Source organism: Colossoma macropomum, unplaced genomic scaffold, assembly GCF_904425465.1.
Source record: "Colossoma macropomum unplaced genomic scaffold, Colossoma_macropomum, whole genome shotgun sequence".
NCBI classification, from domain to species: Eukaryota; Metazoa; Chordata; class Actinopteri; order Characiformes; family Serrasalmidae; genus Colossoma; species Colossoma macropomum.
In genome coordinates, this window is record NW_023494791.1 from 12,934,305 (window position 1) to 12,958,399 (window position 24,095).

Below are 24,095 nucleotides of genomic sequence, written 5' to 3' on the forward strand. Positions count from 1 at the left end.
GTTTGTGTTGGTCATCTTCTAATCCTTCATCAGTGGTCACAGAATGCTGCTCACAGGACACTGCTGACTGGATATTTTTGGTTGGTGGACTTTTCACAGTCCAGCAGTGACAATGAGGTGTTTAAAAACTCCAGCAGCACTGCTGTTTCTGATCCACCCAGACCAGCGCAACACACACTAACACACCACCACGTCAGTGTTACTGCAGTGCTGGGAATGATCCACCACCCAAATAGTACCTGCTCTGTGAGGGTCCATGGGGGTCCTGATCACTGAAGAACAGCATAAAAGAGGACTAACAAAGTATGCAGATAAACAGATGGACTACAGGCTGTAATTGTAGAACTACAAAGTGCACCTATATAGTAAGTGGAGCTGATAAAATGGACAATGAGGGTAGAAACAAGGTCATAATGTTATGCCTGATCTGTGTGTGTGTGTATATATAATGATAAACCAATGTAATGAGACAATTAATAATCTCAGTGTTACAAAACTCTTTTACAGAATGACTGAATTGAACAGTCTCCTCAGTGGCAAACATGAGCGATAAGCTTAGCATCACTGTTGCGGGGGACTCATGCAGGCATTTCGTGACCAGTTACATACATGACATTAACTGAAAATCACATAGCTGCCCACTTTATAGCCCAACTTGCAGGATTTTTTTTTTTTGGCAATATGTTAAATTGTTAGTTAATGAGGCGGCAGTAGCATCATGGGAGCAGCAGCAGACTGAAGCAGATGATGAGAGCCAAAATAATGTTAAGAATTTTGTAACTACATTTAAATAAATGGATTTGTCATGAAACACATTAGTATACATGTTTATATATATATATATATATATATATACATACACACACAACAGTGTGAGTTAAATAAAAATTACAGCATAGTTTTTCCCCATGTGCCTTATCAATATGTGCTCTAAATATTCTAAATGTATTCTGTATTCCTTTTATGTATTGTAATGGAATAATGGAATACATTACTCAATGCATTTTGGACAGTGTGTTCAACATTCAGCCATCACTGTTTTCTCAAAGTATTCTGCCCAACCCTGCGTACTGAATACATTTAGGACACTGTATTCAGTATTCAACCACTGTGTGTGTGTGTGTGTGTGTGTGTGTGTAAGTTTGTGTGTTCACGTATCACGTAAATGACAGACATGACTCACGTACATGGCTTATTCTGCTTGCTAGCTGGTTTATTGTTCATTCGTGTGGCTTTACTGAGTTTATGTGCGCATGCGGGTGGTTTCAGGGCGCAGGTTCGTTGACAGTAATAGAGTCAGTTACCCGCGCAAATGTGAAACACTGAGGAAGAAAGATTAGCTCTAAGCACAGTATGGGAAAAGCGCAGTGAGGCCTGTGATGTGTTTACAGGGTGAACTTGCTGTAGCTGTACTCACTTGCACACGTAGTCCGCCTCGCACACGCGCAGCTGCGCCAGGCAGTTGGGTTTGTCACGCTCCTCGAACGAGCACGCGGGAACGATGGTCTGGCGGCGGCGCTCTGCACACGCGGTGTCCGAGCAGGGACAGAAGAGCAGCTCGTGCGTGAAGTCGGGCGGCACGCGGTCGAAGAACTTGCGCAGGGCCTTGCTGCAGCGCCCGCGGTTACAGGGCCCGGCGCGCGCAGACGGGGCGATGCACGCAGACACGTACTCGGTGCGCAGCTTCTGACACGTGTCATCCACGTTACACGCCTTAGCCGCGTCCAGACAGCGGTTCACTGCAGACATGCCCGCCTCAGACTCTGGAGGAGAGGAGAGAGGAACGATCATAATGTAAACAAACAAACAAACAAACAAACAAACAACAACTTTTTATATAAACTAAAATTTAGTGTTGAGTACACCCTTTAAAAAAATGGTTCTTCAAGGGTTCTGTAGTAAAGAAAGTTCTATTTAGAAACATCAACACTTAAAGAACCCTTTGTATGATTAAAGGGTTGCATAATGAATTGGTTCTTCAGATAGAGAATGTGTTGTGTATGTTTCTCTATAGGACCTTTTTGAAAAGGGTTCTATATAGCTATCAAATGGATTCTGCAACTGTTATAATGTCAAGCTTGTAACCATAGAACACGTGTTAGACTCCAGTCCTCGCAGGCCAAAACACTGCAGACTTCAGCACGCTGCCTCATTAAACACACCCGATTCAGCTCATCAGCTATTTAGCAAGGCCTTCATGAACTCAGTGCATTAGATGAGGGTAAACGCTAATCTCCACAGCACTTTGGCCCGGGAGGTCCCCAGTTATATAGAGCCTTTTTTAAAAAAAGTGTGTTCTTACACCCAGAATTTTAATAAAACTCCAGTTGTTGTAGGGTTCAGAAGGGCTCCAAGGAGCTGATTAAATTTTAAAGTGAAGATATGAAGATATATATATATATATATATATGTATATATATATATATATATATATATATATATATATATATATATATATGAAACTGCTTCATTCCAGAATATATATATATATATATATATATATATATATATATATTCTGGAATGAAGCAGTTTCATTCGGACAGCTGTACAGCTGAATGACTGTAACTGCTGCACCATTTAAGATGAAAAGTGAATTTCCAATAAAAAGCCAACTTCTACCTTCATCAAATTTCTTGTCATTTATTACACACTTGTCTGATGCTACTGACAAGTCAGGCATCGGATGATACAACAGAAACCCCAAAAGACCAGTAATTCCTCTGTGTCGGCTGCCTCAGATACAAAGTGGACTGCTTCAAATGCAGCAAACTAGACACCAGGAGGTGATCGAGGGTCTGTTGTGTTTTCATTTTCATTTGAAATGTGACTAGAACTCCACAAAAGACAAAAAGGGCTAAATTTAACATTGTTTGCACTGCTTGTTCATTGCGTTTGCTTATTTGTGGCGTAGCGGTATATTAGTGATGACAAAACTCGTACCTGAGGAAGGATTTTAGCTGGTATACCAAATTGTATTGTCCTTCAAACCATTATAGTGTTTTAGTGAACTTGTCTATTCTGTAATTAATAGACGTTTTAATACCAGCTTTGTTGCTTTAGTAATGAGTGGTAATGAAGTGCATGTAATAACTATTTAATTCTCATAAAAGCGTGATTTTTCATTAAAAAACTAAATAATTAACCATTACAGTATTAAATAATGAGAGCTAGTGTGATTGACTTTAGTGCAGAGAACTTATAACACCAATTAATTGATAAAGTAACACAATGAGAAGACGTGCTGTGAACAGTGTGCACCTTTTGGTGTAATGAGGTGCATCTGTGTGTAACAATAGCATTGACAGTGTTAAAAGTATAACACTGAAAGCAGTGAGAGATACCAACACTTCACTTTATAAAGTGTAAATTAAACTAAAATTGGTGTATAGCCATACACACACTGAGCAAGTGTTCACACTCACAGTGTTAATATAACATAAGCAAATTAGCTGTGCAAAACATTTTGTACAGGAAAGCAAATTATACTGCACAGGTTACGATGTTTTACTGATGTAGAGAAACTCAACTCACACGTAAATCATCACACACTTTAAGGTTTAAGTAATCTTGTTTATGTGCATTTCTGACACTGTATAACACAGTCACACTATATAAACCCGCAATAAATTCTATAAACAAAACACTGTCCATTATTTGCTAGCCACATTAGCCCTTTAGCTCCAGGGCAAAATTAAAGAAGCAAACTTTGGAATCCATACATCACTTGGCTGGCCAACTAAATTGGCATAAGGGGAACTGTGTAACATTTTTGGCAAAATGATCCCTTTAAATAGCCCTTAGTAACCTGTGTTCCAGTTGTGGATGTATTTACAGTAAATCATAGTGAAATTTAGACCAAAATGTGATTGTCCTGCAGTCAGTTTTTGCTATTTTAGTTGTATTTTTGCAGTTTGTATTAGGGTTGCAGGTTGTCATTGTGCACAACCAGCCATGAGATGACCATGAGATGGTCATCCTTAAAGTGAGCTGTCATTTCCCGGCCATTTTGTGTACACCTGGGCACCATCATCAAGTAGGTTTTTTCCTGTTAAAACCTACCTCAGCATGGGAGCTAACAAGCTACTGAAAGACTGCTGGACTCGAATGTGTCTGAATGTCAGGTGAAGAGACCAGTGCTTGTCTAACATACAGAAAATGTGAACAGCAAACACATTCAATAAATATTGCAGTAATGAGATGTGAAATCACATAGATGACAGATTACATGAGGCACAGTATGTTTTTACAGTAATTTACTGGCAGCTGGTTTCTTAGTAAAGTGCTATAAATGTACAATTTTAATATTGCACATCAGTGATTTATTGTAGCTGATTTTCAGTATTAATTAGAGTAATTTACTGTGCATCTGCCATAATTTCCTGCCAACTCTGCTGACATTAAATAAAAATGTACAGTGAATTGTTTAAAGTGTATGGACAATGCCTATAGCCTATGGCACAAGAGCTGTGCACACGTATGGCCGCTGCAGTGGAGCTGTCCAGTGCTGAAACCTCCAAGCCTCAAATAGGCCTGCATTGATTCATTAAACCAATATCTCCACTGCGTAACACTGCCACTACCACCAGCACTCTGAACGACCACTTTGAAGTCACAGACAGATTAAACTACATCTTAAAAGCCTATAAAATTCTTTAAAAAGATCAGATTTCCACTTTCAAACAAAAATATGAAAACTCATGTCTCATATATTATTAAACAGTCTTTGAAGAGTAAAGTGGAGTTTCACAGGCAGTTTATTTCTGCCGTCTAGACAAGAGAGTTGGAGCGAGTTTGCCAGAGGTCTGGTTGTGTAGTCTGAGCTTCTTGGAGGAAATGAATCAAGGTTGGTGGTTTTGTGTTCTGAATGCCCCTCGGTTGCCCTACTGTGGCAGGTCACAACCTTTTGTAAGCAGCCTTTTCTCTTCGCTACAACCTGCTGTTTAAGAATGCACCCGTGTCGGAAGCACTCCTGCACTCCAGATACGGCCTAATGAGAGTGTTGTAGAATGTAGGTCCTGCACAAGTAAAGCACTGAGGCAAGAAATCACACATTTACAAGACTTTCTGCTCTACCTTTATATGCTGTGGTCCAGGTATAAGCCAGAGTAGATCTGCATGAAGCACCAAGTGCAGATTCTTTTGAGGGGAGACTTGCACACTTTTTTCCACTTAGCACTTTTTTCCTCAACTGATTTCTGCAGAACTAGCGTGACTATGTTCTTCTGGGCCCCAGTGCAAGAAAATGAATGCATCTCCAAATGAAAATTACATTCAATGACTGATGATTATAATGTTATTTGCTTGCTTGCAATTACTACAATATGTTTTCATCAACTCCATAGAACTGCTACCAGTTGCATTGTTTTCCGTGTAATTACTGAATAATAATCTTTACGATGTAATGAAAATCACACAGTTAAAGAATCTAATGTAAGCTAATGGTTGAAGTATATTGCTCAGTTGTTATAGCTACCTATTGGTCATGAGTGTGCAATTGCATAAGAAACAAAATGCAAGGAGTCCAACAAAGACATTATGGGCATTTGGTCACCAGAGGCAGCTAGAACTCCTGTTATCAAGTTTAGGGAACTCAGACTTTCAGGTTTACCAGGTTATTTACTTTTGTAAGCTTAAAAAAGCTGCTTCTTGTCAGTATAGCTTTCTGCTGGCAAACAAAGAGTTAGGCTTGTGACACACAGAGTTAGGTTGTGACATGTACCAGCTCACAGGCTGTTAAGTGTCAATTGATGTCCATATCTGAAGTTTTACATTTACTTTGGTCTATATATTTAATTACTTTAATGGTAACAGCACATATTGAGAGCAGTATATTACTGGAATCAACAATACCCTCTTTTCTGAATATCATATATATGTATGCAATTTAACAGCAGTTTGAAAATTGTTGTTAAATTGTATCTTAAATACATTTTAAAGAGTCAAAAATCTTAATCAACTGTTTAATGTCAGTGTATCAAAAATACAAACAGCTGTTCTTTCAAAAGCTAACAGGCTCTTCCAATATTATGCACGGACAGTTACAGAGTGAAAATGTAATGTGCATGTGTTACAAGCCCCAAAGGTCAGTGTTAAGCTAGATCTGTATGCTTTATCCTAATTTCACTTTTAATTTTCAATTTGATTTTAATTATCCTAATTTAATTTCTAATTAGAGTTTATAATTTAATGATTTCCTCCTTTAAATCTATTGTTTTAATCATGTTTATATACTTTTTAAATGATTCTGTATTTTCTCATTTGTAAAGTATATAAATATACTTGCCTTGCCTGTTAAGCTCAGTGTGGAAATGTGAATGTTCACCGCTGTTAGCCTGGTGCTGAAATTAGCATCATCGTAGCAGTGATAATCAGATACTTACAACATGAACGTTTCTACATTGAATTCTGCTCTATGATGACATATGTAGCATTCCTGCTTTATTTTATGTTCATGGTTCAGGTTGTGCTAGGTAAGCTAGCATGCTATTAGATCCATAGCTAGCATTAGCTTAGGCTAATGTTAACTAGCTTTGCTAGTTACATATGCCCTTTGTTGCATTTACTGTGGTTCACAGATATTAAGACAGCTCAGCTCTTTTATGTTTAATAATGAAAAACTGAAAAACAAAATATATCTGTAGTGAAGATGATTGTTTGTGTTGTGCCTAGTTTTACAGTGAAGCTGGTGAATGTTTAGGTGTTTTTATGACAATATTGTTACAATAACATTACAGTAGCCATACATTATGGTGCTTGCTTCAGTATAACATGCCTATAATGTACATGGTTTCCAAGAATTCTGCCCAGTGTGCTGTATAAGCTGTAAAACATTAGAAGAATCATACAGGCTTGAGCACAGTTCATTGTTGTAATTACAGAAATTCTTCAGAGTGTATGAATAAGTGAATAAAGCCACACACATGTTACTAATGAAGGTCTGAGCTGGTTGGCTATAAGGGGCTGCGAGTCCTCTATGGACAGTGTGTGCAGCTAATGAATAGAACATGAGTGGGAATAAAAGTTGAATGAGTCTTGGTCTCTGTATCACGGAGAGCGTCCCAGCTGAGACGACTGCTGCTGCTTCATTTTTCATATCAGCCTAATGTGGACTACTGAGACAGCCTGCCAGCATTACGCTGCTATAGAGCTCTGCTCACCACCTTCTCTCTCTCTCTGTCTCTCTCTCTCTCGCACTCTCTCTCTCGCTCTCTATCGCTTTCTCTCTTACTTCTCTGTCTGACTCTTGTCCCCCCTCTCACTTTCTCTATCTGTCTCCCTCTCCCTCTCTCTCTCTTTTTCTCTTGTTTCTCTCTCTCTCTCTGTCTCTCTCTCTCGCTCCACCCTCTCTCTGGGTTGCCTTCTCCCTCTTTCTCTTTTTCTCTTCCCCTCTCCTTTCTATTTTTCTCTCATTTCTCTCTTTTTCTTGCTCCCTCTCTCTCTCCTTTCTCTCTATTTCTCTCTCTTCTTTCTCTGTCTCTCACTCTCTCCATTTCCCCTCTCCTTTCTCTCTCTCTCTCAATTAAATTTTCAATTCCTCTACCCTCCTTCCTCTCTCTCTCTCTGTCTCTCTCTGTCTCTATCTCTCCCCTCTCCTTCTTCTCTCTCTCTCTCTCTCTCTTTCTCCCTCTCCTCTCTCCTTTCTCTCTTTCTCTGTCTCTCAGTTCAATTTTCAGTTCCTCTCTGTGGCACAGTCTTCACTCAGCCAAGGCTGTTTGTGTCTTACCCGCTCGTCTCTATGGTCAGGCAGTGCTCAGTGAGTCTGTTCTTGGCCAAGGTCTGTCTGAGGTTTGAGTCAGTCAGAGTGTTCAGGTAATCTGCCCTGCTGTACTGTAATTTTAGGGTCAAATAACATTGTATTTAGCTTTGTGAGTTCAGTTAAATTTTAAGGTAGTTTTGTTTAAGTTGTTCTATAATTTAGTTGACTCTGTGTAGGTTTTGTGTGTTTTGGCCCTGAGGTGTGTGTTAGTGGGGAGCTTCAGGACAGGCTGAGTGAGGGGACCGGCTGAGGTTCGCTGAGGTTTTGGTACTGCAGAGGTTTACAGTGTTCCTGTGTTGTAATGGCAAATTAGATTTCCGGGTTAGTATTTTAAAAATGTACAGAGATCAGTTCTGTCCTGCATGCATCGTTTGTGGTGCTTCTATACACATTTCAAATAATTGTACAGAACTCTTCGTTTATTTTGGCTTCCTCTGCTCCTCCTCCTCCTCCTCCTCCTCCTCCTTTCTCTTTTCTTCCTCCTCCTCCTTCCTCTTTTCTTCCTCCTCTGTCTTCTTCTACTTTTGCTTCCTCTTCTCCTCCTTCTTCTAATTCTTTTCCTCTTCTTCTTGTCCTTCTTCCTCTTGTCCTCCTTTGTCTTCTTCTACTTCTGCTTCCTCTCCTCCTCATTCTTTGTCCTCTTTCTTCATCTTGTCCTCCTCTGTCTTCTTCTGCTATTCCTTGCTCCTCTTCTCCTCCCTCTTCTTCCCCTTTTTTCTCTTCCTCCTTTATTTTCTTCATCTTTTCCTCCTCTTCAATCTTTTTCTACTTCTTCTTCCTTTTCTCCTCCTTCTCCACATTCTTCTTCCTCTTTTTTTCTCTTCATCTTTCTTCTTCTTCTAGTATTTCTCCTGTTTCATCTCATTTGTCCTCTTTTTCCTCCTCCCCTCCTTCTTTCTTTCTCTCCTTCTCATCCTTCTTACTTTCTCTTCTCCTCCTCCTCATCTCTCTACTAGTTCTTCTACTTCTTGTTTTTCTTCTTGTGTTTTTTTTATTCAGATTCTTCTTTCTATCTATCATTCTCTTTCTCTCAGTCGTGTATGTTGTGTACAGAGAGGAGTGTAATCAGAGGGTGCTTTGGCAGCGCTTTGTTCTCATCCATCATTACTGCAGTTTTTCTCGCGTGGGCCACTGATCAATATACTGCTGATATTCCACACACTGCTGCTCATTACTCTGCTAAAGGAACACATTTTGTCTGTGGAGCTGACAAGCTGCGTGATGGCAGCACACAAAATACTGTACGGACACAGCTAACAGGCCCCGTTATTATAGCCTAAACTGACCACACACACACATGCAGAAATGTATCTGTCCAAGGTAGAATATTTGTGTATTTCATGATTGTGTAGCTGTATGTTTTTTTTCAAATAAATAATTGGGTGAAAATTCTACTTAGGTTCGATAAAAAGTGCCACATTTTGCAAGAGAAAAGTAAGCATGACGTTTGTGTTTTGAGTGGGCCTCCCTGAAGCGTCTCATACTGAGTGTAGAACAGGCAAAACTTCTTGTTGACAGGTCAGTGTGACATTAATGCGAGGGAAGAAATTCAGCAAACTAGTCAAAGTTCTCGATGTTGTAATGTTTCATTCTTTCTTTCACTGTTTGTGCTGTCCAGTGTGCTCGGCTGTGTCCACTATATTTGAACAAATCTTCTCAGTATCCCCATACCAACCACTGACGCTCAGACAAAGTTGAATTTACAGTTGCAGTTTGACTGTGAGATGATTGCAATCGCTTCCATACATTCAGCTCATGGACTACACTCTTAAAAATAAAAAGGTGCCCATAGTGCTGATGGATCTTTACAGAACCACTCCTGGAAATGAGGGTAAAGATCCTTTTTAAAGTTTAAAGAACCTCTGTGTGTGTCTGTGTGTCTGTGCAGATTTCCATTTCTTACTCTTAGAAATAAAGGTACTGATCAGGTTCCCTTTTTATTCATCAAGGTAATAATGTAAACGTTCCCTCAAAGGTACAACAGTGGTTTTAAGGTCCAATTGTGTCCCTCAAAAAAGTTTTTCCCAGGTGAAAAGTGCGTATTTATACCTTTCATACCCTGAAGTTTTAAAACAGAACAGTAAAACAAAAAGCCTGGAGATGAGACGGGGTGTGTGGAGTCAGTACAGCTTAGAAAATATAGTTTCAATGGATTATGGAACAATTATGTTCCCTGACTAAAGGTACTAAGATGCACCCTTGGGGGTACCACCCCAGTGGCAAGTGGCTTACTGCCCCAGTGACAGTTTCATACCTTTGTTTCTGACAGTGCTGTGTGCATGCAGGGCAGCACTAATCAAAACTCAGAGATCGTCTCTTCCTTTTTTTAAAATTTCCAGCCAAACAGCCATCAAGTTCAAGTTATTCATATTTCAACATTAGAAAGAAAAACAGAAAATACAGTCATGTGAAAAAATTTGGAGACACCATTAAATATTTATTTTTTGTTAAGAAATATAGACATATCAATATTTGATGTTCTTTCAAACAGTAGCTACAGATAAAGGTGATGTGATTGCATCATCTTTGCAGAAAAAATGGAAATTTGACTTTTATTTAACATTTATTAACAAAAAAAAAATAAAACACCATATGCCTTTGGCTGAAATAACTTAAGTTAGACGTTTCCTATAACCGTCTACCACTCTCTGACATTGATTGGAGAAAGGTTTTCCCACTCCTCCATGCAGAATTCTTTCAGCTGTGTAACTTTTAGGTGTTTCTTGCATGCACAGCCCATTTCACATCACCCCACAGCATCTCAGTAGGATTAAGATCTGGACTTCGACTTGGCCATTCCAGAACTCTCCATTTCTTTTGAGCCATTCCTTGGTGGAATGTTTTGGGTCATTCTTATGTTGCGTGGTCCACCTCCACTTCAGCTTCAGTTTTCAGACGGATGGTCTCACATTTTCCTGAGATACTCTCTGAGGAAATAAAGAATTCATGGTGGATTCTATGATGGAGAGCTTGCCAGGCCCTGCTGCAGCAAAGCAGCCCCAAACCATGACACTTCCACCTCCATGCTTCACAGTCGGTGTGAGGTTCTTTTGCTCAAATGCTGTGTTTGGTTTGTGCCAGTCTTCTGTTACTGTGCCCAAATAATTCAGCTTTGGATTCATATGTCCAAAGAACACTGTTCCAGAAGTCCTGGTCTTTGTCTAGGTGTTCTCTTTAGTCTTGCTGTGATGTGTTTTAAAGAAGGGTTTCATCCTTGCACACCTTCCATGAAAATCTTCCATGAAAATCAAACTTGTGTCTCTTTCTGATGGTAAATGCATCTACTTTGACATCAACTGTGGCAAGAGCTACCTGTATGTCCCATTATGACATTTTAGGACTGTTGAGGACTTCTTTACTGACGCATTCTGCTCTTGGGTTGTATTTGCTAGGACGGCCTGACATGGCCTTGTTGATAGTTGTCAAATGTCCTCCACTTGTAAATTATTTTCCAGACAGTGGAATGGCTGATTTCTAATTGTTTTGAGATCTTTTTAAATACCTTCCCAAACTTATCTACAACCTTCCTTCTGAAGGCCTCAGAAAGCTCTTTGGATCTCACCATGCTGATATCACTCACTTCAACAATCAAGAGCAAACCAAACTAAATGGCTGTGGTTTAAATAAGTCTCTTCCAAATTCTCTCTAACAATATTCAAATCATTTTCAGCTGACTTGGAGCACCTGATTCTAATTTTAGGCATTTTAGTAATAAAAGTGGGAGTGTCCAAACTTTTTCCTTACAAGAAAATTGCATTTCTATTAATTACATTTTACAAATTATTTTTCAAAGACATTTCTTAAGTTTCATTTGTTTAGTTATATTACATCCATCTCTCTATATTGCAAAAATGAAGATCAAATGTTCCTATGTTTAAATATGTTAAAGAAGACAAAGGTTTTCATGGTGTGCTAATTTTTTCACATGGCTGTAAACATATTAAACAGAACATTACACAGAACCATCAACAAATAAATTTAATATAACATTATTCAGTGTTTAGCGTTTTGACCGTTTTCCTTTATTACAGCTTCCTTTCTTTTCAGGAGACTTTTGAGTTCTGCAGGGATTTTTTCCACACCTCCAATGTTCAGTCTTAGACGTTGCATTTTCTCCTTCTCCAAATAATACTTACTACAAATTTAGACCCATCAGTCCATAATCCTTCTTCATAGCTTCTTTTCAACTACACATACTTTCAGACCCATAGTGTTGAGTTGTCTTCTCACAGTGGAAAGATGGACAGAAAAATCTGTGGATTTTTCAGATTTGCAAGAAGTAAGAGTGGAGCTTGATTTTCTCCTCTCTCTCAAAGATGAAAGCTTTAAGTACTGTTTATCTGATGGTGACAGTTTTGATAGTTTACTAGGTCTGGCACAGTTTTTAGGGGTCTCATCCTCTCTATATATTTTCTTAATATTTTGATCTCTAGTTTTGATTTTTTTTTCACTTATCTTTGAATGCTTCCTTCCTTATGCAAGTGGATTATCTTATATCTAATCTCCACAAAAATATCTCATTTTAGATGCACAAAAGTAAAGAGTGGACAAACTAAACACTGATAGATATGATATTATGCTTGAAAATGTCTGTTAAATATACTGTGTGTTCCTTGGTGTTGTAATATTTCATTTTTTCTTTCACTGTTTGTGCTGTCCAGTGTGCTCAGCTGTGTCCACAGAGTTTGAGCAAATATTCTCAGTATCCCCATACTTACAAACCGCACTAACTTTTTTTTCTCCTGTTTTCTAACACTGAAAAATGAACAGCTTGTACTTACAGTGGTGCTTGAAAGTTTGTGAACCTATTAGAATTTTCTTTATTTCTGCAAAAATTTGACGTAAAACTTCATCTGATTTTCACACAAGTCATAAAAGTAGATAAAGAGAACCAAATTAAACAAATGAGACAAAAAATATTAGACTTGGTCATTTGTTTATTGAGGAAAATGGTCCAATATTGTATCTGTGAGTGGCAAAAGTATGTGAACCTTTAGGATTAGCAGATAATTTGAAGGTGAAATTAGTGTTTTTGATCAATGGGATGGCAATCAGGTGTGAGTGACCACTATGATTTATTTAAAGAACAGGGATCTATCACAGTCTCATCTTCACAACACATGTTTGTGGAAGTCTATCATGGCACGAACAAAGGAGATTTGTGAGGACCTCAGAAGAAGTTGTCGATGCTCATCAGGCTGAAAAAGGTTACAAAACCATCTCTAAAGAGTTTGGACTCCACCAATCTACAGTCAGGCAGACTGTGTACAAATGGAGGAAATTCAAGTCCATTGTTACGCTCCCCAGGAGTGGTCGACCAACAAAGATCACACTGAGAGTGAGGTGTGTAATAGTCTGCAAGGTCACAAAGGAAACCAGGGTAACTTGTTAGCAACTAAAGGCCTGTCTCACACTGGCTGATGTTAATGTTCATGAGTCCACCATCAGGAGAACACTGAACAACAATAGTATGCATGGCAGGGTTGCAAGGAGAAAGCTGCTGCTCTCCAAAAAAGCATTGCATAAAGCAATAAAGAGTACACCGATCAGGCATAACATTATGATCACCTCCTTGTTTCTACGCTCATTGTCCATTTTATCAGCTCCACTTACTATATAGGTGCACTTTGTAGTTTTACAACTACAGACTGTAGTCCGTCTGTTTCTCTGCATACTTTGTTAGCCCCCTTTTACCCTGTTCTTCAGTGGTTAGGACCCACATGGACCCTCACAGAGCAGGTACTATTTGGGTGGTGGATCATTCTCAGCACTTCAGTAACACTGACGTGGCGGTGGTGTGTTAGTGTGTGTTGTGCTGGTACGAGTGGATCAGACACAGCAGTGCTGTTGGTGTTTTAAGCACCTCAGTGTCACTGCTGGACTGAGAATAGTCCACCAACCAAAAATATCCAGCCAGCAGCGTCCTGTGACCACTGATGAAGGACTAGAGAATGACCAACACAAACTGTGCAGCAGTGACACAGATGAGCTATCGTCTCTGACTTTACATCTACAAGGTGGACTGACTAGGTAGCAGTGTCTAATAGAGTGGACAGTGAGTGGACACAGTGTTTAAAAACTCCAGCAGCACTGCTGTGTCTGATCCACTCATACCAGCGCAACACACACTAGCACGCCACCACCACGTCAGTGTTACTGCAGTGCTGAGAATGATAAACCACCCAGATAGAACCCACTCTGTGAGGGTCCATGGGGTTCTTGACCACTGAAGAACAGGGTAAAAGGGGGCTAACAAAGTATGCAGAGAAACAGATGGACTACAGTCTGTAACTGTAGAACTACAAAGTGCACCTATATAGTAAGTGGAACTGATAAAATGGACAATGAGTGTAGAAACAAGGAGGTGGTCATAATGTTGTGCCTGATCAGTGTATGTTCTAAAATCCATTCAGGCTGAAAGAGTACATGCAGGGCATTGTAGGATTTGCCACTATTTTACCATTAACAGCATTACATATAAAAGCTCAGAAGACATTAGGTTCACTGCTTTCAGATAAAATGGCTATATTTGTGTTGCAGATGTTTTGATCCACCATTGTAAAGAAATCATTGTAAAGAGTCAGTAAGTTCCTCCACAATGCATGTCACTACTCTGAATGACTATTTACCAACCATTTAATTATACCGAATTTTTTGAATTTTCTGGAAATTCAAGAAAAATCGGTGAATCTCAAGTGAAATGCTTTAATAAAAAATAGCTCATTTTGAAGCTCGGCTTATACTTAAGGTTTCAATATTGGTATTGGAAAAGAAAAAGTGGTATCATGCCATTTATATATTTGTGTGTGAGTGTGTGTGTGTGTGTGTGTGTGTGTGTGTGGTCTATTTAATTTGAGCAAATTGAGTCTGCTCATTAAATGCTTGCAGTGTTTGGAAATGGCCACCATTAAAACTCATGCCTGAGCAGCGCACAGTTAATTCAGTACCATTAGTGAAAGAAAATGATTCTGTTCCTCTGTCACATCCATTTTCTCTGCGCAGTCACGCCCACTATGGTTTAAGTGTGTTTTGCATGTGTCTTTGCTTGTGCACAAAAAAACATGAGTGTGTTTGTGTGCACACATTGTGTGTATGTGTGTATGAGAGAGAGAGAGAGCTAATATCTCATTACGTTCTGCCCTCCGGGCCCATATAATTCTGCTCATGCCTCAAGCACCCCACAAACCCAAACTGACAAACTGACAGTTTTATTTGTGTTTCGGTGCCTTGCAATAACACGTTTCTATTTAAACTTTGTTTTGAGCCTCTGTCAGTGTAGTCAGGAGAGAGACAGAGCGATTAGGGAGAAGGATAACTGGGGGGTTTAGAGACAGGATCTGCAGCCGAACCTGCAGTTCAACACGTCTCTTTCCGCGCTCATCTTCAACTCTGTCATCTGCGACCATGTCACAATATTCTCCCTACTGGGAGACACTGACCAGGCCGATTTGTCCAGGATTAACCTTTTCCAGTTCTAGTTCTGCCCTTCAGCCTCATGTGACACATGCTCACCAGTTACAGATTATTACATTCTTTATTTACTAATTTATTTCAGTATAAGTATGAAGTCTCTGTTGAGCCTTTGTAAGTTTCTGAAACATGTTTTCCAATCTATAGTGTAATTCGAGGTTTTCTTCCAGTTGTTACTCTTTTGTTTGGACTGGGCTTCCATTCCTTCAGGGACAGATCCTGGTCCCACGTGACAAGCATTTTGGGAGGCCTCCCCCACCTCCACACTCTGTTCATAATGCAACCAGAACCCAAAAAACAGGCACCTAAAAATAACTTTAACCCCTTAGCAAGCCACGGGCTCGCCAGTGGGCACAGAGCAATATTACACACTTCTGTAAGCTAAGAATAGCTCCATTAGTTTGCATTGAAGTCCCTGTAGCTGCTGAATAATAAGCCTTAGTATGTAATAGGCTCAGATTGTTTAGGGGTTAATAAACAGCTTGTGTTTGTTTATGTGCACTTTGAGCAGCTCTGGAAACAATTCAATGTAAACAATGAAAATGATTGTATTCTTCTGCAACAGCCTATTATATCCTGCACAGGCATACTTCTGCACATTTTTGTTTCTGGAGGCTTATATGTATCCTGGTGACTGGGTATGAGCTGAGGGGTATTTCTTTCTTTTATCCAGTCATCACATATTCATCTGTTTGCATCTGCAGCGCACTGTCCCCAATCTTTCAGCTGCCTCAGGCCTTCTAGTCTGGGGCCGCCCAAGGCCCCTAGCAGTCGTGGAATCCTGGTCACTAGCCCCACTGGCAGGGCTGGATTAAGATCTTCTGGTGCCCCTGGGCTTTGGAGTTATGATACTCCATACAAAGTCAAGAAACATAACACTCTATCACACATACGACATCTTCACTGATAATAACCCTGCAGCAGTTTTGCTGGAATACTGTCCTGTCCATTTATTACAAAATATCTAAACCCCTCAGCTAAGATCTTGTCAAGATTGGCCGGGGTTGTCAAAGATTGAGCATCCACTCACTCACAATGATTACTAATGTACACATTGTGTGTTAAAGAAAATGCCCACGTAGATGCCACTGTCCACCAAATTGAAAGCATGATGATGATACTTTTTGCATATTTATGGCTGATTTATTAGACAGAAACTGACTAGTCTGGTATGTGAATAGACTTAAAGCAGACTGAATATTTCAATGCCTATAAATAGACAATTCAAATCATTTTATACGTGCAAGTTTTACTTAGTTAGCGACCTTTTGGCGCTCCTGGACATTGGGTGGCCCTGACCAGTCATGCAGGTCACTAATATGGTAGATTTGGCCATGCCCACTGGCCCAGTCAGTAATTCATCCCTCCATTCTTTAATCCTAGCAAGCATCACATTGTTTTATGTAGGTACTTAATAATAAGCTTTAGGATATAACAAGCCCATACATTTAAGGGCTTAATCCTAAACCCAGTATGTGTGCCCACTTTCTAATTCTTGACTCTCAGAAACTACAAACCTGCATATTAGTTTCATAGTAGTTACCAAATAATTCACAGAGGTTACTAAACAATAAATATTAAGAATAATAATAAATAATAAGCCTACACAGTTATGACTGGGATTTTTGGATTGTCCTTAATAAAGAAAAGTCCACACTGGATCTGCAGCCTGCCAGTGTCTTGCCCATGTTGCCAACCATTTGATTCAAATAGCATTTTTTGCTGTTTTAAGTACACTTTTATAAATGATAGGAACTAAATTGATCTTCTCCTAAATGGCTTAATGAGATCTGTGTATAACAGCATATGGAAACACACCATGTATCAAGGTTCTAATTAGAGAAACATGAGTATGATTACAATACAATTAACCTGTAATCCACACAACATGCATATTTGATTGCAGCCTTTCATGTTTGAATGTTTTCATAGCAGGGAGTCGTGAAACAACGTATCAGCTGTTGGGGATGTTCACAGTCATTAACTGATGTTGACGTGTGTGTGTGTGTGTGTGTGTGTGTGTGTGTGTGTGTGTGTGTGAATGTAGAGTAAATTACATACCTGCAGCAATAGAAGCCAGACGGACGTAATCAGACCCTCGTTCCACAGGCTCATATGGGTAACTCTCCACAAGGCTCAGTCCTGCGCACACACACCCACACACACACAATTACTGAGAGAAATCACAGTTACACATAGGCCTTTGCCCAGTGATGGTTATCTGAGTTACCGAGGTTACAGCCCCCAGAGATGGTAAAACTAATTTAGCACTTGTTTCAATAATCACATGAGCATAATAGAACATTTAAACACGTTGGGTATTAGAGCATCCTGCACGAAAGGAATCGTTTGGCTAATATAAATCAATATTTATTTGATTTTCCTTTTACCTCAAATGCAGTTCATCTGCCAAGACATGTTTGGTATAGAATTTTTTGCTTCTTTTGTTTAAAACTGGAGCAGCTTGGCTAACATTGCTGACAAACATCAGAAGTCAGTAGTCACCCAGATTGTTTCCATAAATATATGCTACAGTCTCGATATATTTGCTTCAAATACTGTCAATAAACTCGTTTAAATAAATAAAAAATCAGTATTAAATACTGTCAATAAACTTGTTTATATAAATAAAAAATCAGTATCAAATACTGTCAATAAACTTGTTTAAATTAAAAGAATCTGTATCAAATAATGTCAATAAACTTGTTTAAATTAAAAAAATCAGTATCAAATACTGTCAATAAACTTGTTTAAATAAATAAAAAATCAGTATCAAATACTGTCAGTAGACTTGTTAATAAATTTTAAAAATCTGTATCAAATACTGTCAATAAACTCGTTTATATAAATAAAAAAACAGTATCATATACTGTCAATAAACTCGTAAATAAACTTTAAAAATCTGTATCAAATACTGTCAATAAACTCGTTTATATAAATAAAAAAATCAGTATCAAATACTGTCAATAAACTTGTTTAAATAAAAAAATCAGTATCAAATACTGTCAATAAACTCTTTTAAATTAAAAAATGGTATAACGACATGGATAAACCTTATTTACACATTCATGCTAAAATTGGAAACACATTATCATCCACATAACGTTCCCCATTCCAGCACTATTACACCTTGAAACTCTGGGAGGCTGGATCACAGGCACTACACAAGCATGTAATGTTAACACAGTAATGTCTAAGACTTGCCCACTGCAAAAGAGATGAAGTGCAAGAAGATGAATTGTTGCATTCTGTTTTGCAAAAACAAAACAAAGAAATCCAGGGTGGTCTGGTACATCATCACTGATTTTTTACAGATCACACCTCAGAGAAGTGAATCTGAGGTAGCTGCTCTTAACTTTCTCTGTCTTTGTTTTGCTTGCTTACTATGATAAGGATGGGTCCAGGGAGCCACCAGTGGGTTTAGCATCCGGCTAACATACTTTGTAATGTGTTCGCAATCGCTGCTGTGGGAACGAAAACCTCGTATCTCCAACATGATAACTTTACAAGGAAAGGAAAACTCATACTTTACTTTTAATGTAAGTCAATGATAACCAGACTTGTTTTGAAGTCATTTAGGCCATTTCTTTGGTCCATTTATCATGAAAGGGCAACAGGGATATGAGGAGATATGAGGCCCATTTGTTAAAAAAATGTGATCTTCAAATTCATAGACATTACCCTACAGGGCTTCTGTGTTGTGAATTCCCTTAGCCTGGTCTTTGGCTGTCTTGCGTGGAATGACACCAAATTGAGCTAAAGAAAGTGATTCCAGTTATCATAAATGGCTGCCCATTCTTTTAGCTAAACAAAGACAGTTCATAATGAGTCATACTGTGGTCTAAACCATATGAACCTCTCGGCCCAATCTAAATGAAGACTCTGATGTGGTTTGAGCAAGTTCAGAGAAGTTTTGGATGTGTATTTACTTGAAATGATTCGGGTGACTATTGACTTTCAGTGTTTTTAGTATCATTAGCCTAGTAGCTCCTGATCTAAAAATGCTAAATTTGAACATCAAACATGTCTTGGCTAATCAACCACATTTAGGGTAAAAGCAAAATTTGATTTTCCCCCATCTATTACTATAATACCACTTTTATTGGACCTAAAATGTATGAATTCTTCTAGAAACCTAGCTGTTGAGCTGCGCTGATTGAACATGCTCAGGGGGAGGCTGGGGAAGACGGGGGTTGTATGCTGTACAGATGCATCAGGCAGATATGATGCCTGTACAAAAAGACCACATCACTAGGTTTCAGACATCAGACATTACCCAGAATTCTCAGAATTCTCAAATTAAACCTTAACTCATACACTATTACTGTTTGTTTATTCCTACATCCTCTTCAGAGTTAGGAGCCACCTTAAAATAACTGGAAGTGTGTTTCTATTACCTTTATTATTACTATCATTATTTGTGGTAGCTCTGTAAGCACATCTGCTGATGCTTCTGGGAACATAATCAGTGATGTTCCTGAAAGCATCTGAAGATGTACTTACAGAGATGATGATAATAATAATAACAATAATAACAGCAACACATTTTTTTCTTCCAGTAATTTTGAGACAGCTCCTAACTCTAAAATGACCAAGAGCAAGCACAGCGATTGACTGTGAATTGAAGCTTATTTTTTGTAAAATCAAAGGACAAACAAAGTGAAAATATACAACCACTCCTCTCAAACCTGGTTTAGCCAATTACTGCAGTTATTTTCCACATGGTCACCTGAATAAGAGGATTCTGTTGCTGGCACAGGCCTAGTTAGAAATATACGAATATAAAAGTACACATACAGTTTAATTATTCATTGAAATGGCTCTGGGAACAACACGGCCTGGTGTGTATTTATAATTGCATGACTTTGTCAGTGTCTGGTTGAAGTGTGTGTGTGTGTGTGTTTACCGTGTAACACAGACTGCTTGAGGCTCCAGTAGATGCTGAGGCAGTTCTTCTCCTTCTTCATGCCGCGTTTACACTGGCAGCGGTGTAGCGGGCTGGCCAGCAGAGCGTTCACAGCGTTCTCACAGTGGTTGCGCGCTCCAGGCCCCAGCTTCACGCTGCCGCCGCCCGCCACACATTGCCGCAGCGTCCGCAGCCGTGGACTGCATGCCTCGTCACTGGAGCATGAGTCCCCTGCAGTCAGGCAGTCCCACCGGCCTCCCAGCACCAGCCGCGGAACTCCTGCACACACAGTACAGGCACAGCTCCATCAGACTCAAACACTCTATTGTTTAACAGCCTTAATCAGGTCATGGATAACTGATACAAGATAGCATGATGAAATATGATTTATTCATCAAGCAATGCTTCGAACAACATCCTAGTTTGTTTAGTCAGGCTGAACAGGATAAGCATGCGCTGTTCTCACGCTGTGCGGTGCTGAAATAGCAAGATGTTAGCCTTTTCCAGTTTAACCCTTTTTCACAGTAGCCATGAAATGCAAAATCTGCCTGATATGGAGGAGGTCCCTCAGTTCAGCTATGCATTTTTCCTTTCGATAACTTAAGTTTGCACCCTGCCCCCCTTGCACCCCTCATTGCTCACTAGCAGCTCAACACAGAGTCATTTCATACACAGAGAGCCAACAGTGCCCTAGTTAATCTGATGATCTGAGAGTTCTGGGGGAAAGATTTTATTTGCTAATGTTAATTAAAAATATTCAAGTCGATTTCCATTCCACAGGTGGAATCGCCACTAGGGGGCAGCAGAAAAAGATTACTCCTAAATTAATTATAAATGCTCTTTAGGCAACACTAATCTGTACTATCCTGAATCAATTTGCTGTTTTATTTCCCACGCATCCATTCTGTCAACAACATTGTTTAAAAATAAAAGCAGGGAGAAATGCAGGGTAAATATGCAAGGCCTCACACTTTTGAACCCTAGACTGACAACTTGATCAGATCTGTTTTGAGCAGTCAGTTGTAGTTATGTAGTAAGTATCAAGCTTGGATGGGGCTTTAGTTTTATGTAAGTTACAGAGACAGGAAATTACAATTACTATTGTATGCAGACTTAAAATAAGCTAACATTATCTACAGAGAACATTTGCATATGCAAAAAGTTATTTTTGTATCTTTAGTAACTTCTATGAAGAAAGTTATGGCCCAGCAGTTTAAAAGGTTAAAGCTGTAGTTTTCCATTCCAGTCTTGCACAGGCACAGCATTATTACACAAAAAGAAAAAGAAAAACCTTCTTTGTTTACATCTGTTAGTGATGGATTTTGCTTTTGTTGAGATGATACATCTACCTGCCAGGTGTGACACATCAACACACTAAAAAAACATCATGATCGTTTAGCAGGTATGGCTGCACATTTTAGTGCATCCTAAAAATGCAGCACTGTCAAACACAGATGTTTACAAGCTCGTTGCTGTGTCTGATAATTCATGTCTCGTGTTCACAAGGAATCGTAATTCTTGAAAGCTGAAAAGATTCCACATCTACCACGACTCGCATAGTCATCAGATATGTCAAGCATTTAGCATGTGTACAGTGCTCTGGATCAGCATGTACTGCAGAGCGTTTGTATGCGTTTGTTTTTTATAAATATTATGACGCTTTATACAGGTATGGCTGCACATTTCAGAGCAGAGCCACACAGAGTACTGAGAAAAAGTCTTAAGCAGCCATGAATATTGCTGTTTATTATGACAGTAAGTGTGATTTTTCCTGAAAAAAACACTGTAATTTTAGAATAAATACAACTAAATACAAACACAGTAAAAAGTAAGAGGAATTTATGGTTATCAAAAATATATTGCTATATTGTTTAGAAGAATACATTGGTTCCTGACTTCTTGGGGCACTACAGCCAATGTATGACTGTTAATTTCCATCAGTAGTCATCTGATTTAATTTAAGGAGGAATTGATTAAATAAACTATGTACTGTACCTGTTAATACAGGGCTTTGCCAAGGGGAGATTAGGAATGGTTAAGCTAACTGAGCACACGGAGAGACATCAAATCACAATGCATTGTTTATTTGTTAAGTGTACGTATTCTAATAGTTTTAACAAATAAACACTTACTGCCCAGATAAATGGCCTCACACATCATTTCCGCAGGTAGTTTTAGCACAGTTCTGTATGATATGAAGTCCATTGTTCTGTGCATTTTAACTCCTGCCGCCATCGTGCCTGGTTCAGTAATTCTTAGTGTAATATCTAATGCAGGCTAAACTTCGTTCGTTATTCCAATCAGGCCATATACAGAAAAGAAAGGGGTATAAACATCACTCATATTGCTTAGAGCCCAGAGCTCTAAGAAATATGCATTTAGATATCACGTCACTCTGGTCGTTTGACCCCTTCATAAGCATATTCACATTTTCTTCATATTACTTGCACATCTAATGCAAAATACTTTATGTGAAGAAGTTCAGAGGAGTGAAATAACAAAAAACTTTTTGGTGGATTTGTGCTCACGCACTTGAGCTCGTGAGCACTTGCTGAGAAATCTATCTGGCACTATTAATTAATGCACTGTACTGTTAATTTGAAGGGAATTTGATTATGCAAAGTTGGTGAAACTGTTTTGAAAAGCCCTTTTCTTAAAAGTTACTTAAAAGTTATTAAATGCTTGCATTGTATTATTGTATTGCCAGATGTATGCTTATGAATGGTTTAATTACTAATTGACAAATGTATGTTTACTATCTGCAGTCTGAACACCACAGCTGGAGGACTGCAGATGCACACAGGCACCCAATGATATATAACTGTGACTAAGCACAGCCTGACAAATAGGGATCTACTGATCCCATTCAAACTCCACTCAGATGATATGAAGTAGCACAAAAAAGTAAACAGGTACTTCATAGTAAATGAGTACTTCAAATCCTTTGCTAATTTGTAATCCTTGCCAACAGTAGTTTATGTCGACGTCAGCCCAATCGAAGCCGACTATAAATGGCCAGAACAATTCAAATCTAAAACAAATTAAAGAGTGATTAAATGGGCGGCCGACCTATTTTGTTTATGCTCAACTGTAGGCCTCAGCATGAATGTAGTACTGCAACAACATTGCTCTTAAATATGCAAAAAAAAAAATGCCAGCATGAAATAAAACATGCCATTTCAGTCATTTTATCACCTTTATAATGTTATAAACAGTAAGGCTTAGACACAGTGCTAAAATGTGCTACACACAAGACAGTAAGAAACCTTTTAATGGCCTTTATAAGAAGCCTTTATACATCCAGTCCTATGTTATGTTAGCGCCAAGCTATTAGTATTAGCATTTCAGGCCTAAACATAGACATTTGAAGCTCTGAACGTAAATCCTGTCTCTTCATATTATTTGCCTGTTAATGTGTTACCATTGTAGCTAAATGCTGACCTGGTCAGCCTAATGTAATGAAGGCAGAATATAGTACAGTTACAGAGAATGTGAAATATAGACCAGAGCCTGTAAATGGCAGTTTTTGTTTATCTTTCGCAGCACAAGCTCTGAAATCAGAAAATGAATCAGGTGAACTGGATGTTAAATGAATTGAAAGGAACAAATTGAAAGAATTGGTTTGATAAAATGAGTCAGACTTTCTATCGATAGAGAGATTTTTGCTTTTTCGTGTTTCCTCTGTTGGGTTTGAGTTTGGCAGCTATATTGGAAAATGCTGATTAATCCCTTAAACCATAAGGCAGATTTTCTGTCTGTGGCTCCTTACCACAGCCCCACTCACACAAACCAGTTGTGCCTGATAAATGCTCACGTTGCTTAAATGATTTGTTGCCTATCAAGGCCACCGAGCCATAGTACTACCAAATGCTAATGGTGTTCGGATAGCTGATCAAAAGCCTACTTTTGTTAGCCACTAACACTTACCACAATGGTTACTACAATCAAGCCTGGTTGAATGC

At 38.9% G+C, this 24,095-nt stretch overlaps 1 protein-coding gene across 1 annotated transcript in view; it reads right to left on the reverse strand.

Annotated features, from left to right (window-relative positions):
• Positions 1-24,095, reverse strand: part of gfra4a (GDNF family receptor alpha 4a) — a 130,801-nt gene that overhangs the window by 26,809 nt on the left and 79,897 nt on the right. Inside the window, exons 3-5 of the mRNA XM_036573944.1 lie at positions 20,134-20,412; positions 17,289-17,369; positions 1,418-1,763 (exon numbers count right to left, since the gene is read on the reverse strand). Coding sequence (XP_036429837.1) covers positions 1,418-1,763; positions 17,289-17,369; positions 20,134-20,412 — 706 coding nt within the window. The remainder of the gene's footprint in view (positions 1-1,417; positions 1,764-17,288; positions 17,370-20,133; positions 20,413-24,095) is intronic.